The sequence below is a fragment of the Branchiostoma lanceolatum genome, chromosome 10 (assembly GCF_035083965.1).
Source record: "Branchiostoma lanceolatum isolate klBraLanc5 chromosome 10, klBraLanc5.hap2, whole genome shotgun sequence".
In the NCBI taxonomy this organism is placed as follows: domain Eukaryota; kingdom Metazoa; phylum Chordata; class Leptocardii; order Amphioxiformes; family Branchiostomatidae; genus Branchiostoma; species Branchiostoma lanceolatum.
The window spans coordinates 6,676,564-6,694,490 of NC_089731.1; the positions used below are offsets into that span (position 1 = coordinate 6,676,564).

Here is a 17,927-nt window from a genome sequence, read left to right on the forward strand (position 1 = left end):
GGGCGGGGTGCTCAGGGAAAGGTTACGACCTATCCTAATGTTTCCTGATCAATGAGGGCTACTCTGCGTTGTGACATTTACCCGGGTCTGATTGCGTTCGATGTTATTACGCGGGATATCTGGGGAACGCCGTCATCCCTTAAGTCGTTAGGACAGCTTGCGCGGGGGAAGCCTTATCACTGTACTACAGACGGGCGCGATGGGAGGGTCTCAATGTACGAAAGTATTTCCTAACGAAAGTACGGACATGTGGGAAAGTCTATAATCACTTCTGTTCAGTAAGTCTAAACGAAATCACTGGATCTCGACAACAATGGGCGTATCTACGAAGTGTTCAAATATCGGAACGAAACAATTATGATAGACAAAAGATTGAAACTTCTTTTCTTTTATGATTTTGTAGTCTTGGCCAGGCGGTCCCCGAAACGTCGCCAGGTGATTATGCGCTGGTGGTGTGTAAATAATTTTGTTATCGAGTTTCCTTTAAAAGGGGTTTGCGTCATAGATCTACCCTTGATATCGATTGTAAAAAAATGACTTGGGCAAGGTTCGTCCACAGTTGATCCTGTTTGTATGACGAAAATTTCCCCGAACATGTTTTCAAACAACCGGTGTTTGCGCGGATGGGCGCCTTGACGTCATGTATACGTAGTTAACGTGGTACCGTGCGTGGAGTACCAGCGCTGTCGCATCGAGATACATATAGGGATTATCATGGTTGTGTTGGTAGATGACACAGGGGACGGTTCGATTTTCAGTACTAGTCACACAGCTCCTGGTTATACCAGTAGAGGATGCTCAGCTGACTATTCATTTCTATTTTAGCTTAGTATCCTTTGGGAATGACAACGTTAACCACACAGTGTTTCACTGAGGATATTTTCAAAAAGTTGCTACAGTATACACCCTACTGCGAGATAGCTGAACACAGTCGGTTCCTTGCAAATCTTGCACTGTGATACTAGACCAAAGTACAAAACTGGCGTTTTACGTTATGGGGCATTGTACGATCCACATAACGCAGAGTAATGGAGAAAGATACATAGAAGATGTAGATGTGGTACGGATCTCGGAATATTCCTATCAATAACCATATAGAAATACCAAATTTTCGTCCAGCGTTTGGTGCACACGCCAGAAACCATGTTTCAATTCGTTTTTCGTTAATTCAACTATATACATGTTGTATTGTTGTAAGTATCGAAATATCACAGCGCAGCTACCACAATATACGAATGTGAAGATTGTATGTACGAAATAAACCTCTCTGTAACGATGCCACATTTTCGAACTTGATAATCAGATTTATACGGGACATGTTCGAAATTTGGAAATGGCCACGTTACAGTACTAAAGTAGAATAAAACAGAACATATAGTATCCAAATCAATCTTCATGAGAAACAAATTTAGGGCATGCGCACTCGTACACACTATCAGCATTCTCCATACCACTCAGTGTACGTGGGAGTGGGCGGCCTGACATGTTTTGTCACATTTCCGACCCTTACTTATGATTAATTGGAAACTAATGACCATGGATTTCTATCGAGTGGGTCGTGACAAATACGCTGTACAGGACGCCTGACAGTCTCATTACCGGTGGACACCTCTTGCATCAGCGAATCCTTTACGTTTTTCTGTTTATCATAGACGTAGCTAGGTCTTGGTAATCTAATTTGTCCTTAAAAGGCTCTCAACAACATTCAACTGTGCTTCGTTCTTATAAACTGTTATAAATGCTCGGGTTTAGTGACCAGAAGCGATTATTTTAGATATTACGGAAAAGGGAAAATAAAAAACACAGATGCGGTATTTGTAAAATTTACCAGCTACTGCTCCAAATGATTGAAAACTGAACACTATCACGGTTCCTCCACTCCCTTATTCTCTTGTCCCTAAAAGTAAAATTCCCCGTCCCCCCATTTGGTCTAGCACTACCATGGATTTGGATAACACGTAATGAACTAGTGATGCTTCTGTTACATATCGACCTCACTCGCACACTATCGATTTTCTGTGCATAACCCAGTGGTCAAATGACGTCACGGCTATCAATAGAACACTTCCATTTAAGACGAGCCACCTCTACTGCAATGTTTAAGAAATGTTGAGCCTATTGTATATATTGCCACTACCAGTATGATATTAGAGAAGTCTTCACTTAGAAGAAATACGAAGCACGTCGTTTACGTGTAGCAAACTTTGTATTTAAAAGGTGAGCTTTACAGCTTGCCCTTTTGGTCAGTCATTTTGTTCAAAACGATCCCATCATACAACGCGCTTGGAGAAACAAACTTCAAATCAAGATGGGCCCTGCGGTAGAGTACAATTAGCACTGTAAGTCAACTGTCTATGAAAAGTTCTCTCCTACCTTAAGATGGAATTTAAATGACAAACTTAATGAAAGTTTTCTTTTGTCGTTTTTCCCTAGGCGTTTGCTACGCTGAGTTTGGAGTACGGGTTCCCAAGACGACAGGCTCCGCCTACACCTACAGCTACGTCACGGTGGGAGAGTTCGTGGCGTTCGTGATTGGCTGGAACCTCATCCTGGAGTATCTGATTGGCACTGCTGCGGGCGCAAGCGCACTCAGCTCCATGTTCGACACGCTGTCCGGCCACGCCATCAGCAAGTTCATGATCAGCCATATTGGATTTGCTATAGGTCAGTTCAAGGTCGTGAAGAATGAAAACAGTAGATACCAAGTAATTGGATACGAGTGACGCAATAGATTCCAGATCGAGCATTCCTTAGCGGACATATTGACACCAAATTTATATACCATAAATATTTGATGACATTAGGTGTCTAGTTGTCATAACCTTTGTGGTGGAAATAGGCGAAATTCCGTTTTGATTCTATTACTGTTATGGAGTTTATGTTTTGTTTTGTTTTGACGGAAACGTGTTGTATTTCATTTCATTTCCGCTCTGCTTATGATTTGATTTCTTTGTTTTATGTATGTATAGTTATTTTATGTGACATGTTATTTATTTTTGACGTATGAGGAAATTCATATTTCAATAGAGCAAGGAAATTGTACATGGAACGTCAGCCTTAACGACTTCGTGGAACCTTGCATTGTCCGTAAGTCACCGCTAGATGGCGCAAATAACAAGTTGCCATGGCCACAGAGGAACATGGATCGTTCCCAGCCTTCGGTTAGAAGTAACCTGACGGACCATTACCACCGATAGTACTTCAGAACCGTTAATGAAAAACATAGAAACAATAAGCAAAGTTTCCCGCTTGCACGGTTGGGATAATTGATAAGGAAATAGTCAAATCTCCTCCGAATGGGATCGATCCATGTTAATTGATTGTTGCCATGGCAGAATGCAACCATCTGATGATCTGTGTGACCTTCAAAGAACTGTCCGCAATGACCTTGAGAGTACTATCGCATCTATGACTTTGACAAAAATGCTCGCCTCTATGACCTGTCGCCTCAATTATGTGGTGCCTAAGGATCGACCAGCCTGCCGGCTTCTATCGGCAAATCCTGGTTCTGAAACCGTCTGATTTAAGTGATTTGCAACTTTTCTTGATTAAGCAGATCACAAGACAGAGCTCTTGGCCCCTTTCAATCGAATACTCGCTTGGGTGTTTTCTGCAGCAACATGAGTGTAAAGAGAGTGAATCTACGAGCGGGTGAATGCTGTGGTGATTTTTGCCTGATTGCAAAGCTACCTCATTAGATACGTTTGTGAACGTTAGGCATCCAGGAATGAAAGATAATATCTTCATTATATGTAATACAACTGGACAGGTTGTGCAACTTGTCCAGTTGTATAAATTGAATCAATATATTATCGATGCAGAAAATATCATTACCGCAATCTCCAGAATCGTAGCTGCATTGAAAGAAGTTTTTTTTCGTTCTTGTTCAATGTTGTTCATCTACTGAAACTTTGTTTCCAAGTTGGTGGGCTCCATGATACAAAATTTGTATTTTGACACAATGTCTTTCAAAGTTCCATATGCATCTGTAATTTCTAGAACGCTTTGAATTGCCTTTCACCAGGTAAGGCATACCCAGACATCCTGGCCTTCTTCATCGGGATCTTGATCACCATCATCCTGGCTCTGGGCGTCAAGAACAGCATCGGCTTCAACAACATCCTCAACGTCATCAACTTCGCCGTCTGGGTCTTCATCATGGTGGCCGGCCTGTTCTTCGTCAACGGCAAGCACTGGACCAAGGACGGCTTCTTTCCGTACGGCACGTCAGGGGTACGTTGTGTTTGTTTGTTTGTTTGTTTGTTTATTTATCTATCTTCTAGTTTATCAACCTTATCATAGCCTCAAATGCTACGACAAAACAATCGACAAATGTGGCTGCACCTCAAGATAGACCGTCATCTCTAGTATCGTTTTCCGTTCGTTAGAAATTACTTACCTCTCTATTGGTTTAACTTCAAATCAGAAAATATTCCTTTCTTCCCCCAGGTGTTTCACGGAGCGGCCACTTGCTTCTACGCCTTTATAGGTTTCGACATCATCGCGACCACCGGTGAGGAAGCGAAGAACGCTGCCCGCTCCATCCCGCTGGCCATCGTCGGGTCTCTGTTCATCTGTCTCACCGCTTATGTCTCCGTGTCCGCCATGTTGACCTTGATAGATCCGTACGACAAGGTCAGTGTTATCCGAACTGTTGTTGTTGTTTACGAAACAAACAAATGGCTCCAATCCTTTTTTTTTAAAGAAAAAGATAAACACTATCATGTTCAAGTCTTTCATCGCCAGTGTAATAAGAATAGGAATGAAAAATGACTTGGTCGCTTCAGCCCTAGTTCATGATTTTTGTATTACATTGCACTGATTATAACCAGCATTGTTACACCAGTAAGCAGTGTTTGCTACATTGCCAGTTCGCAACAGGTCGATTTCAATATTGCAAGTCATTTCGCTACATCGATCGGAAGAAATTCTAAATTGAAATAACGCTTATCCAAACTAATGACTCCCTTTCACAGATCGATACGGAGTCTCCACTGATCGGCATGTTCGTGCACCATCACTACGAACCCGCCAAGTACATCGTGGCGCTGGGGGCGATCTCAGGACTGACCGTGTCCCTGTTGGGGTCGCTCTTCCCCATGCCCAGAGTCATCTACGCCATGGCCAACGACGGACTGCTCTTCAGGTACACGACAAAAAAGCTTCTTTAGACTCTGAATTGGTTGAAATTCATTTTCCCACGCAGAATATCGCCTGTAATGCTAGGGTCACATTTTCAAGCCGGTGCCCGGCCGAGCTGTTTGCGAAAACGATAGTTTATAGACAATTAATAGTTAGTAGCAGTTTTTAATATTTTTTGTGTCTTTTGTTGTCTTTTATATCATATGTTCCGTTCCCGCAAGCTACCCGACCGGGCCCCACTTTGGAAATGTGACCTAAGCATAACCTAGACGATATACCTTGCGGAGGCTCAAGTGGGCTGAGTTTTCCACTTTTGTGGGGGTGGCCTTTAACCAGCCGTCAGTCAATCAAAGCATTGGCTTTACAGAAAGTATTCTCCAATTGGCTACAGTTAGCCACGCCCCAAGGTGAAAAGCTCAGCCCGGTTTAGCAGAGCCTCTCCAATGTATTTTGTATAGGCCATGGGCTCATTTCGGCATAATAGGGTAATATTTGGCATGCGTGTTCATCTTTCTTGGTAATTAGAAACTGCAGCTGACCATGGGTCTCATGTTCAAAACGGCAACATACACACACAGAAAAGGAAGGTTTTTATTCTGTTTGCCAATGGGTGTCGGCATGTTTGTTTAGTGCTGGTAGATCTTGCTGTGATGTCATCACTACCATACATCCTGCCAGGCGTGACTTGTGTGCTTGCCTAACAAGGCGACACCAATGAGTAAAAAATGTATACTGCAAAGACGAGTCTTTGTTAAAAACATCTATAACTTCGTCTCATCTGCAGGTTCCTGGCCCGCGTCCATGAACGGACGAAGACGCCCGTCCTGGCGACTGTCATCTCCGGTTTCCTGGCAGCAACCTTGGCGCTACTCGTCAGCCTACAGGTCTGTGACGTACTGTAGCTGATGGTTAGATCCTGTGGGCAAACCATTTAAGCAAAAAATGTTTTGCCTCTTCGATCATGTCCACAATGTACGGCCAACCCTTAATTAAGTTGAAATCTTCAACTACATCTGCACCTTTTAAGAAATGGAAAGATGAGTGGGCATAACAGGGGCAATGCGATCAGCCTACAAACATGGGCCCTTGCACGGAAGTCGGTCGCCGGATAGCTTGTCTGAAAAATATTCAAACCGCGGATAAAGCGTCTTTGGCTTGTTTGCCTCTGCCTTTAGTTGAAAACTGAAATACCAGAAAATTGACGAAAACAAAGCAAACATAGCAGTTTTAATCACAACATATACCAATCCCAAGTTATCAACATGCAAACTCTAACTACAGCTCCTAAGATTCAGATTAGGTATCCTAGACATAACACCGCCTCCATTTCCTTCCAGGACCTAATTGAGATGATGTCCATCGGCACGCTGCTGGCCTACACCCTAGTGTCTGTCTGTGTCCTCATCCTGCGCTTCCAGCCTGACGTTCTGGTCGAACCCGGCAACGAGATCTTTGACGACCCCATCCCGATGATGCAGCGGGAAAAACAGCCGGTGGACAACACGGCGTCCGAGGGAAAAGTCACGGAGGATTCTGTGCAGACAGAAAAGGTGAGTACGACGTTCATAGTCTGTGTAACGCAAGGCTGTAATGGCCCCTCCCCACAGAGTGCAGGGGGCGGCGGAGGTTGGCCAGGCCGTTATAAGCGCGATTTAATCAGGCTACGACGTTCATAACTTGTAACGTTACAGTAATCTTACACAATTCCTTTGCTTTGGACAATGATGGTAGCTGAAACTATCAGGAAGGATGGGCTCTAAACTTGAAGCCTGCTTCGTTTTAAGAATAAGATGTCTGTGTATTACGTTAGTATCCGTACCAAACGTTGATAGCGAAGAACGTTAAACTAATTCATATAACGTTAGGTTTGCCAACAAGATTTCTGAGGTGCGTTTTATACTCAAACGGCCATAGGGGAAAATACAGGTTCTCGTAGATAAGCCTAAGAAAGACCAAGCATACGAAGTCGTCTTAAAAACTTTTTGTTCTCAGGAGAGGCAAGACCAGGACACGATGTACGACGATGACGACTCTGCACTTATTCCAGGCGGCGGCAAGGGATTGATGCAGGGACAGGTCGGGTGGCTTTCATTTCTTAACTTTGATACCTGCAAAAGCTAATAATAAAGCCTGACATTGATGTAAGATGCTTGTCTATTGTCATTCAGGACGAAGAGTTATCGGTAATCACCAAGATATTCAGGGCTACCCTCTATGTTGGGTTCTTGTGTTCTAATTGTTCACTTGATGTTCTCGCACAAATGGTTCAATGGACGAGCGCTTCTTGACAATTGAAATGAATCTTTAACATATATATGTCCATTTTATTGTTTTAAAGTGTTAGGGTAAAATATGGTTTCTTCTAATCGACAGGTGAGCTACGGAACCATGGAGAAGGGTGCTATGGACGAGAAGGAACAGGAGAGCTGGTTCACACCATACATCAACAAGATCAAACAGAAGCTGGGACCCGTGGTGGAAAATATCAAGATCAGGTCGGTGGAAAAACGATTCTACGGGTGCTGTGTGGCATCAAGTTTGTAGCAGGATGATGTCTCTATCCGCCATAAAAGAGTAGATTTTGAAAGAGAGAGCATAAACCCAGGCTGTTTGAAATCCAGCAAATATACAAGGAATATAAAATATTCTAGTTTATGGAAATGTGAAACATACGAGATAAAGGCAGATACAACAAGAGATAAAGAAATATGAATACTATATAGAATCTTATCAAATATGCTGTAAATTCTGTGGTAAACCTGACACTTACATATTAAGTATGATCATTCTTCCTGCAAGTATATCGTCATGTTTTTCAATGACACTATTCAATATTAATTTCTTTCCTTATCTTACAAACGAGCAATGTGTCAGAACAATGCCTCTTACCTGTTACAGGTTGGGTATGCCCCTGGATTCCGCAGTCCCCACCGAGCAGTCCGCGCGTATTGTGTCCATCTGTGTGGTGTTGGAGTTCATCGGGATGTTCGTGTGGTGTGCCTTCATCATCACACAGGAGAAGCACATCTACAACCGGGAGGGCTGGGCCGTCATCCTGGCTATTCTCATGGCTTGCTTCAACCTGGTAAGTCTCGTCGACACTACATAGGGCTTACGTCGATAAAGGTTAGACATCCAGGTAATATGATACGCAGGAAATGAGGCCTACGCGTCGAAACTTCCCTCACTTGTGCAAGTTTCTGCAAGAAACTGGTCCAAATCAAACCACACATCATCCATAAAGATTGCATGGTCTTGTACACAAACATCGTCAACAATGGCTGAACTGTCAAGAATGTTCATAAACAGCCCTGTGTTGTTGCAAATATAATCTCAAGTAACCAATCCATCACCATGTGTGTCCCTCTACAGGTGTTTGTGTACCTGATCCTCCGCCAGCCTCCCAACCGCAGGAAACTGAAGTTCATGGCGCCGTGCGTCCCGCTTCTGCCCATCACCGCTATGCTCTGCAACATCTACCTGATGCTCAAGCTGTCGCCCATCACCTGGATCCGGTTCGCCGTCTGGTTCACGATAGGTCAGTACAGAATCTCCAACAAGCCAATCACGTTGCCTCTTGATCGTAGTCGGCGACGTGATTGGCTGGTTAGTTTCCCTCCAATGACAGGGTATGGCTCTCACTGGACCCGCGACGCGTTGGCGACCTCGCTGCGTCCTAGATTGAATTTGAGTTAGCCTTGACTTTACAATGGGAATACCATGCAAAAGTACAAGTATGACTAAAAAGACAACAAATCACACAAAGCGTAAAAAGATTCGTTTTTTATCGATGAAATTCATTTTGCGCGGTGTTAAATCGCTCGGTCGCAGCGAGGTCGCCAACGCGTCGCGTGTCCAGTGAGAGGGGGGCAGCATCTCAGGCTAGGCCGGCACGTCAGGGCGTGTGTTTGCCTTTTATCGTTATTGATATGCTTCTCAACGTCTGGCATTGTCTTGCAGGGTTGTTCATCTACTTCGGATACGGAATCTGGAACTCAAACATCGAGTCTCGTGTCTCTGACATCGGACGTCCGTCTGGAGACGGCAAGACGCACGACTCCGTCGTCATAGACACCAGCCAGATCGAGAAACCCGCCGTCCAGCCCAAGGTCCTCCCCGCACACAACCCTCAGAGCAAGGAAGAATTCACCGCAGACCAGGCACCCATTCTTGACGAAGACGCCGTCATGCAATAATCTGTCCAGCCGCAAGTGGGCGTCTGTAAACATAAGGCCGCACAACTTTTTTGGCGACGCATCAGACGCCGATCCTTCTTTTATATTTATTTTTGGTTCTCAGACGTAAGTTTGGCAGATATGTTGTGTGAAAATAAGGTGAAGACCGTGCTCTGAGAAAACGACGTGTCTCAGTGCGAACACAATTCCTGAAGCACCTACTGGTAGATAGTCTTATCCTCACCTTCTATACATATAGTTACACCCAGGAATCAGGGAGTTTTAGATGTGTGGCCTAGTGCCAGGAATTCTGTTGTACATGTACACTTACACAAGGAGCGATATGCAGAAACAACAGTTGGCTGTGTAGAGAGATATTGGAAGAGCTTGGCTCACTCTTGCACACTTTGAACTGATGACCACTTACAAATGACCTTAGGTGTATAATGACTCAAGAACTACTGTGTCTAGCATATTGAAATGAAATTAGGACCCAATAAAATATGATCCAAGGCTTTCCACACGTGACAAAGAAGGACATATGTGTAGCATCATTTGCTAAAGCTTAAGAATATTGTATCATTGTCATTGTTTCCTCTCTTAAACTGTTGTTGTGATTTGCCTCCTTATATCATAATACTAACAGTTATTCTTGAAGATTCTATGATAGATCATAGATATCTAGTAGGTGAAGAACAACAGAGAATAGAGGGTTATTTTCAAAGTGCACAAAATACTGCAAATGTCTTGATGTAAAGATGCACTTGTGCAATGTATAGTAGAAAAAGTAGATGTTTTAAAACATTGTAGAGGTTAACAAGTCAGTGAAGGACGGCACCTCCTCAGCATCCACTTTCATAACATATCTTCATATCATTAAAATCTTCCACCTATATCTTTCACAAACACAGCAGATACCGGGTTTGTGAAAATAAGTACTTTGCAAACAGTTAGCTACATGTATGTTGTAGCAAGGACAACATTACATCTATCAGTACACTTACATGTGCTAGTTGTTATGCTATACACTGCCATCTGTGTATTGGTACAGCAACATTCTTTGCTCTGCAGTTACAGTTGAAGACTTAATGTTTGCCTGTACTTAAAACTTGATTGAGGCATTCAACTGTGCACATATGGGTCCATACAGATGAATTGTCAGGTGGGCAATTCTGTCTTCATTGTACATGTTATATTTTGCATTTGAGCCTTTTTGGACATGATTATTCAGTTCATTTGTCATGAGGTGTCACTTTGTTATGTCAGTCATGAAGAATTTTGCATTATCGCCATTGTCTCTACACTTCCCCATCACACAATGTGATATAAACCAAATGTCATGTCGTATGTCAAGCTGCAATTGTGTGTGTTGTTTTCACTCAATCCAACCTGGAGTTGATAGGAGAGGAGTAGTGTGGAATGGTCCATTTTGTCATGGGGGTGATTTTGGAAGAGTCATTTTTTGCATGGGGAGGAATAGGGAAATAAATATTCAGCATTTGCTTACAAAAGTAGTCCAGTTCACCCAACAAAAGAATTTCAGTAACAAATCTTTAGTTCGAAAAGAAGATACATTTCATGCGCACAACACGCCCATCTACATCATTGCAAGTATTGGCGATTGGCATAGTGTGATTTATATTGTTGTGGATATCGTTCCAAAATTGTGGTAGAAAGGCAGTTCCAAAAAAGGAATTTGTCAAGAAGTGTTGGTCTATATGACTAGCCATACGAACGTTACATTGGTTGTTGGGTATTGTTACAATGTGGTTGTAAATGTACATGATTGTGTATATCAAACTTTTTTCTCAGTATTGTGACAAGTGTGTGTGTTGTTCTTGTTATAGATAACTATAGAAGAGTGTAGTTACCTTGATCAAGAAGATCTCTTATAAAGAACTAGCTGTTAATCTAGACAATAGTGCATCTTCTACATACTTCAAAAAGAGAGTGCAATGTGAATTAAGACAAGTGGAGGTGTGTACAAAGAATATCAGAAATTATAATAGAAGAATTTATGAGGAAAAATCTTTATGAAATAGTGTTTGAATGAGGTACTAAGTCTTACCCAAAGCAGAAAAAGATCTGTAGCAGATAGAGACCAAGTATAGATACAGTGCTGTAGTTTGGCACGTAGACGATTTTATGGTGCTTAGATGTAGCAAGATATAGACTACAGTCACAAGTGTTTCAATGTGTGGGAATAAACACTGTATATGTGAACACAATGTACAGATGTAACAAGTAAGGCTGAAACGAACCATTGTGTGATGTGAATCAGATGTGACAGTACATTTTTTGGGATGGAGATATATTAAATGTATGGCAAATGTGTGGAATTCTATTGAATACTCAACTTACTGATTTTTGTCTTTAAACTGTACTGTACTACTGCAAAAATTTAAAGATATCTTGTTATTGTAAAGTGACAGTACCCCCTTCCCCCTTTAAAAATGCTTGAAATGATGATTATTATTTGGGGGAAAGGCATATTTCCCAGTCAAACTTCAACCCCTCTATTTACTGTAATGCAAATGTCATTCAGCACCAAGGACAGGGTAAACAGAATAAATATCAGGATTGCAGTCAATCCTATCATTGACAATCAAGAGTACAATGAGTGACACAAAATTTACTTACTGCAATGGGAATGTCATTCATCACCAATTAAAGGACAGGGTAAAACTGACTATGTAGAGACTGCATCCAGTTGCTTCTATCATTGAAAATGACATAAGTGACACAAAATATACTTACTGCAATTGGAGCGTCATTCAGCACCAAGGACAGGGTAAAACTGACTGTATGTAGAGATTGAATCCAGTTATTTCTATCATTGACAAGCAACCACTGAGTTTTCCTGGTATGTATCAAGAATACCATAAGCATCACATAATTAACTTACTGCAATAGGAATATCATTCAGCACCAAGGACAGGGTAAAACTGACTAAATAATGGGATTGCTTCCAGTCACTTCTATCATTTAGAATCAGCCACTGAATTCTGCTAGTATGTAACAAGACTACCATAAGTGACACAAAATAAACTTACTGCAATGGGAACGTCATTCAGCACCAAGGACAGGGTAAACGTATGTAGAGATTGCACCCAGTCATTTCTATCATGGACAAGCAATCACTGAACTTTCCTGCAGGTATGAATCAAGACTACCATAAGTACCACCTAATTAACTTACTGCAATGGGAACGTCATTCAGCACCAAGGACATGCTGAAATCGACTAAATATTGGGATTGCTTCATCATTTCTACCATTTACATGTAGTATCAAGCACTGATTTCTGCTAGACTACTTTAAACAATCAACCTACTGCAATTGGAATGTCATTCAGCACCAAGGAAAGGGTAAACTGACAGTGTGGGGATTGCATTCCTGCCATTTCTACCGTTTAGAATCAACCACTGAAATTTTCCTGGTACATGTACTATATGTATTGTATCAGGACTACCACACGTAAAATGTGCAAGTGTAGACTTATTGATGAAATCGTCTTAACTTACTTCCCTCTTATACATTATTATTACCATGCTTAAGTTCACAAACTTGGGGATATTGAAAAAACATATTTTTAAGGTCTTCCCTACTTTGTATAAAGCAAAAATTTTTGTTGTTAAAGTAGACTTAAGTTTTTGAAGATGTTAGTAACCAGAAAAGGGACATAACATTCTATAACTAAACACTACACACTATACCACCTACTTCATTCTCAACTTCAATTAAAAAAACATGGAAGAATGAGAAAACATCCATGCCCATACAAATACACTTTATTACCATCAACAATAGCAAGCATTGGACTATACATTGTAGTTTCATAATTGTACACCATCAATAAATATAGGATTCCTTCCTAGTATCTTACCAATAAACAAACACCAAAAACAGAACTTCATGATCCCCATAAAATACATATTTCTGGGCTAATAATAGACCTTGCCTGGCCATTTTGCTAAGATACCATTGCTACTTGAGCTAGATCACATACATGTACATGTACATTACACTGATTGCAAACCTGATTAACATCAACCAACCACTTGTAAGCTTTGTTCAGTCAGTTCAGTCCAGACCCTTGTAGTGGCACATAGGGCAGCAAGTTTTCTTGTTGTTTCTGTAGCCAGGTACATTTTTACAGGAAGGGGTTGCTAGCCCGTCCCTTAAACGTGTCAAGTCACCTCCTCGAACACGGGACCCCATATTACAACCCTTCTGAATGAGGGCTGCAGCCCAAACCAAGATGTCCAGTCCCAAAATTTGAACCGGGTTCTCCCAGTTAGCATCTAATTAGAACCAGGAGCTCAACTGAGGCTGCTACCAGTTGAGCTATAGCTGTGTAATAAGTTGTTAATGTTCTCACTGTAGTACAAGAGAACAAAAAGTCATTGTTCTTTTACATGCTATGAAGTGTCAAACAGAGAACTTACTGGTATAATTGGTTTGTTCTAGATTACATAAAACCTGACAATAACTCCTCAACAAACATAAACTAAACCTGATCATAAGAGATTGTGTTCCCAATGACAGTATTGCTTCAACTCTAACATACTCCAGATACTTAAGGAAAAAATGTAAAACAAAAGTTCTAAAAAGATTTGAAAATCACTTTGTTCAATCATGACCCTTAAGAAGTTATTCAGCGAAAAATAACATGCCATTCTGCTCTTGACTCTCTCCATGTTCGTATAAAACAAAATTCATAATCTTTATTTTTACCCTTTTTTTTCAAGACAATCCCTCCTTACTTCTTTAAGGCCACAACAGTTCAACAACTTGTTTAAAGGTTACTTCCCCTCCTCCACTTTTTGGCAAGTCAAAATCAAGGTCAACCTTTTTATACCTGCGTTGGAAATTTCAGTAAAATCATCACCTAGATGCCGTCTTCATTACTTCTAAAAGCTTCAAAATTCTTAATATCCTAACCTCATCGATTGACTAATAACCCTTAACATCTCAATCAGCTGACCAGCACATCAAGTACTTAAACAGCAGGCCACGCTATTTCTAAATTCTATTCACCCCCATCTCATCCCTATATTTTGTGCCCCAAACAGTACAGTACATACTTTCTTTGGCCTAAGAGAGAGTCATCCCTGGCCTATATATTTTCATAGAATATGATATTACACTTATATACATTTGCACGACCTGATGTTCTCTAGTTACAATCATTAATACTTTCGGTTTAACCACCATCCACAGCTGTAGTTGTCTGAACTATGACTTATGCTGACTAATGCTTAGGTCACAATTGGAAAAAGGGGCCCTTCAGGGCAGTTCACAGTCTGTTTTTTTTTCACTTCCAGGCGTTACCCCTACGTGGCCCCGTCGGGCACCCTGCGGAGTTAAAATCAATGCGGGACCCGGTAACAAATAGGCGGCGTGAGATAATCATGAGAACACTGAGAGGGACAAATTTATGTCTTTGGGCCCTGGCCAGGACTACACCCCCTATGGGCACCGGTCCAATTGGGACCTAAGCATTAGCGATACCAAAATAACATTTGTATTTGCAGATAACTATCACTTTGTTCCAGCACCAAAAGAAACACTCTCATCAACGTTTTTGCAGAGGACAAATGGCTACCTTAGCAGTCTAAAGGTTAAATAACCGACCACTCCCGACACATAAACATACTAACCTTACTTTATAAGAGGCCAAACAAAGGAGACCATCTTCATCTTAATCATGTGCACACCAACCATCACTCAACAGTGATGATGAATGATACAAACTTCCTTTGACCAACTGCTGTCCACAATGTCACATGTCCTTAATAGAAATGAGACAGTTGTCTTAAGAGACAATAGAGGTCGACAGATCTGTCAGTGGGTGTTTAACGCTCCTTAATGATCTCTCAATGACCTTGAGGATCTTTCAACGTTCTCCACATTTTTCAATGATCTGAATGATTTTCATCAACCTCCAAGACCTTCCCATTATCTTCCAATGATATTTCTATGATCTCCAAGGTCTTTCAATGACCTCAAAATGATTTTTCAATGATCTCAATGATTTCTTTCATGATCTCAATCATTTTTCATTGATCTTGATGATTTTCAATGACCGCCAAGATCTTCCAACGACCTCTAAATGCTCTCCAAGGTCTTTCCATGATTTTTACATACTTTCCAATGGGCTCTATCCTTGGGAAATGACCTAAGTGATTGATCATTTAATGACTCCTACAGAAGGCTACAAGAGGTCAGAGAAACATTTGGCGTATCGTTTGTGTTGGAACAAAGTTTCAGCTATCTACAACACTTATCTCTTTCTGCTGAGGCCTTTCTGCACCAAACCTGTGAAGATATGTATAGAACTGAGCTGCCTCTTAGGAGAACCCTCCTTTAGTCAACACAAGACAGACAAAAGTAACATCCCACAACAGGACACATAATGCAGAATACAAGACCTCAACAAGAATTTAAATAGACATTCTTACATTCCCTAGTTACGGGAGGATCTAAGGTCTTACATTTGTAAACAGACCAAAGAAATATGAAGCCTTTCCTACTGCACATAGATTTCAATATAGTTCTTAAAACTTTAAGACACATCTAAAGACTACAAAATATTTTACAGAACAGACAGCAAACTGACCTTGCAATAGAACATTCCCAACCTTTGCTTGCAACATAGTAATCATTACTACAAGCACAGGGATTTGAAAATTTAAATATCCCAAGAATCAACAACTTTAAGTATGCTCTGACATTTTCAAAAAGGAAAACATGGCAAGAAAGAAAAACTGTTGCTACCTTCATATCAACTATATGTTCACAAACTAACCCTGACAGCAGCTGGTTGCGGGAGGGAAAACTTCACCCCCAAACACCAACAACTGATCACAAAGACCTTTTTGCCAGCCCAACATAACAACAGCTTGAAGAGCTCCTAATCATGTTATGCTCAATCTTTCAACAATTCAAATTGATTCCAAAAAGATTAGAGTCCATTCCAAGTCACCGCACGGCTGTTTGTTGCCATTGTTTAGAATTAATCTGAAACTTTTGTTAGTATTTGTAATCCATATTTCATAGTTTCCAAACAGTTCGAAATATGTTTACAGTTTCTACTTGTTCTCACATTGTCGTGGAATATTCAAAATATTCATGGCACTGAGAATAATATTTTTGAAACTTTCTAAAGATTGATTACATCTCCCTGCCTTTATTTCGAATTTTCTATCTTTTTTTCGAAAGTAGAAATTCACAATCTGCTGTTAATTAGTTAATAGCATCCAAAAATAGACGATTAAAGGGAGTGCCGATACCCCGCGGTGCTCTGACAGCGGATCGGGAGTTAAGTAAACAAAGTTAATTTCTGTCTCTGTTAGCAGCACAACAATCCGAAAGAAACATTATCAGTGCCTATTCACTGTCTTATCTCTTTACTTCAATATCAGCCAAACCTGGAAATCTTGCAGAAACGACCCAAATGTGTCAGAAGTAACAGAAAGTACCGACAGAAGTTGTAAGTGGTAACAGTAGCCTGCCGCGCTGCCCTCCCCACCGGCACCACGCCGCTAGAGAACATGCTCAACTGGGACGTTAGAATAACTGCAGTAACTCCGCCAGGCCCAGTCCAAATTATGAACGCCAATCAGCCAGCATGGAAAACATACAGGCTTTATTGTTAGCTGAACTGTATAAGATGAAATCCTCTCCGGTGGGATTTGTTTCGGAACTCGTGGGAAGTGTTGTTCCCGTGTTGTTCCGGCAGACGGCATCAGGCTTTTTCTCCCGGGAAAGAGTTGATACACGTGGTCTAAAATATCTATCTTTCAACGTATGTTGATACAGTTCAATATTTGAATGATACACTATAAACATTACTGTAGTATTTGTGTAACGTTATTCCTGCGAACTTTCGTATTTACAATCATTTGACAATAGTTTCCAAGGAGTTTCCCCCTACACACAGAGTAGACTCTCCCAAGAAGACAGCTTGGTTAGAAATAATGCAACATAAATCTGCGTCCTTTTTTAGTGTTTTCTTCCAGAATCTTCGTGATTTTGTCGGTAAGAATCCCTATTTAAAATATAACACTATCTTTCAGTTTACAATTTACTGATACCACGAGGAAGGGGAAAGCGTATTGCTTTCCAAAGAGTCTCCCTTGCTTTGACAGCGGCCGAACTTGTTTGATTGATAGATAGCTCCCCTTTGCATCGTGCCGATTATGGCTAATTCGGCGTAGATGAAACAGTTTTTGCGCCTTGCTTTCGGCATTTTGACCACTGTTGGTTCCTGAACGTTTGCTGTAAGATCTTGTAACGTTTGCTGGCCCTTTTTGTGCAGCAAAACTACGGTTGGATTGTGCTTCAAAATCCAGCCCGATGTCCATAGACAGTGTCACGCCACAGTGACATCCTGCTCCGTCGGCGGTCCACGCCCGATCCAAAACAGGCTTTGTTAGGATTAGCGGCTCGTTACGGGGGGCAAATGACCCATATCTTTATTTCGAATTGTTTCGAAACTTGACACAAACCAATTTCTATTTCAAATTTGTTTCTAAAAATGATCTCTTGTAAGGGTCACTTTCGAAATGTTTGCAAATTTAGAAAAAAACTTGTAAAAGATGGGGATC

At 41.2% G+C, this 17,927-nt stretch overlaps 1 protein-coding gene across 1 annotated transcript in view; it reads left to right on the forward strand.

The window, feature by feature from the left end:
• The window catches only part of LOC136442907 (solute carrier family 7 member 14-like), a 35,545-nt gene extending 23,889 nt beyond the window's left edge, over positions 1-11,656 (forward strand). The window contains exons 4-14 of the mRNA XM_066439927.1: positions 2,434-2,664; positions 4,025-4,233; positions 4,450-4,635; positions 4,977-5,146; positions 5,927-6,026; positions 6,480-6,692; positions 7,135-7,218; positions 7,516-7,637; positions 8,041-8,227; positions 8,515-8,680; positions 9,103-11,656. Coding sequence (XP_066296024.1) covers positions 2,434-2,664; positions 4,025-4,233; positions 4,450-4,635; positions 4,977-5,146; positions 5,927-6,026; positions 6,480-6,692; positions 7,135-7,218; positions 7,516-7,637; positions 8,041-8,227; positions 8,515-8,680; positions 9,103-9,338 — 1,904 coding nt within the window. The 3' untranslated portion in view covers positions 9,339-11,656. The remainder of the gene's footprint in view (positions 1-2,433; positions 2,665-4,024; positions 4,234-4,449; positions 4,636-4,976; positions 5,147-5,926; positions 6,027-6,479; positions 6,693-7,134; positions 7,219-7,515; positions 7,638-8,040; positions 8,228-8,514; positions 8,681-9,102) is intronic.
• Positions 11,657-17,927: the final 6,271 nt, after the last annotated feature.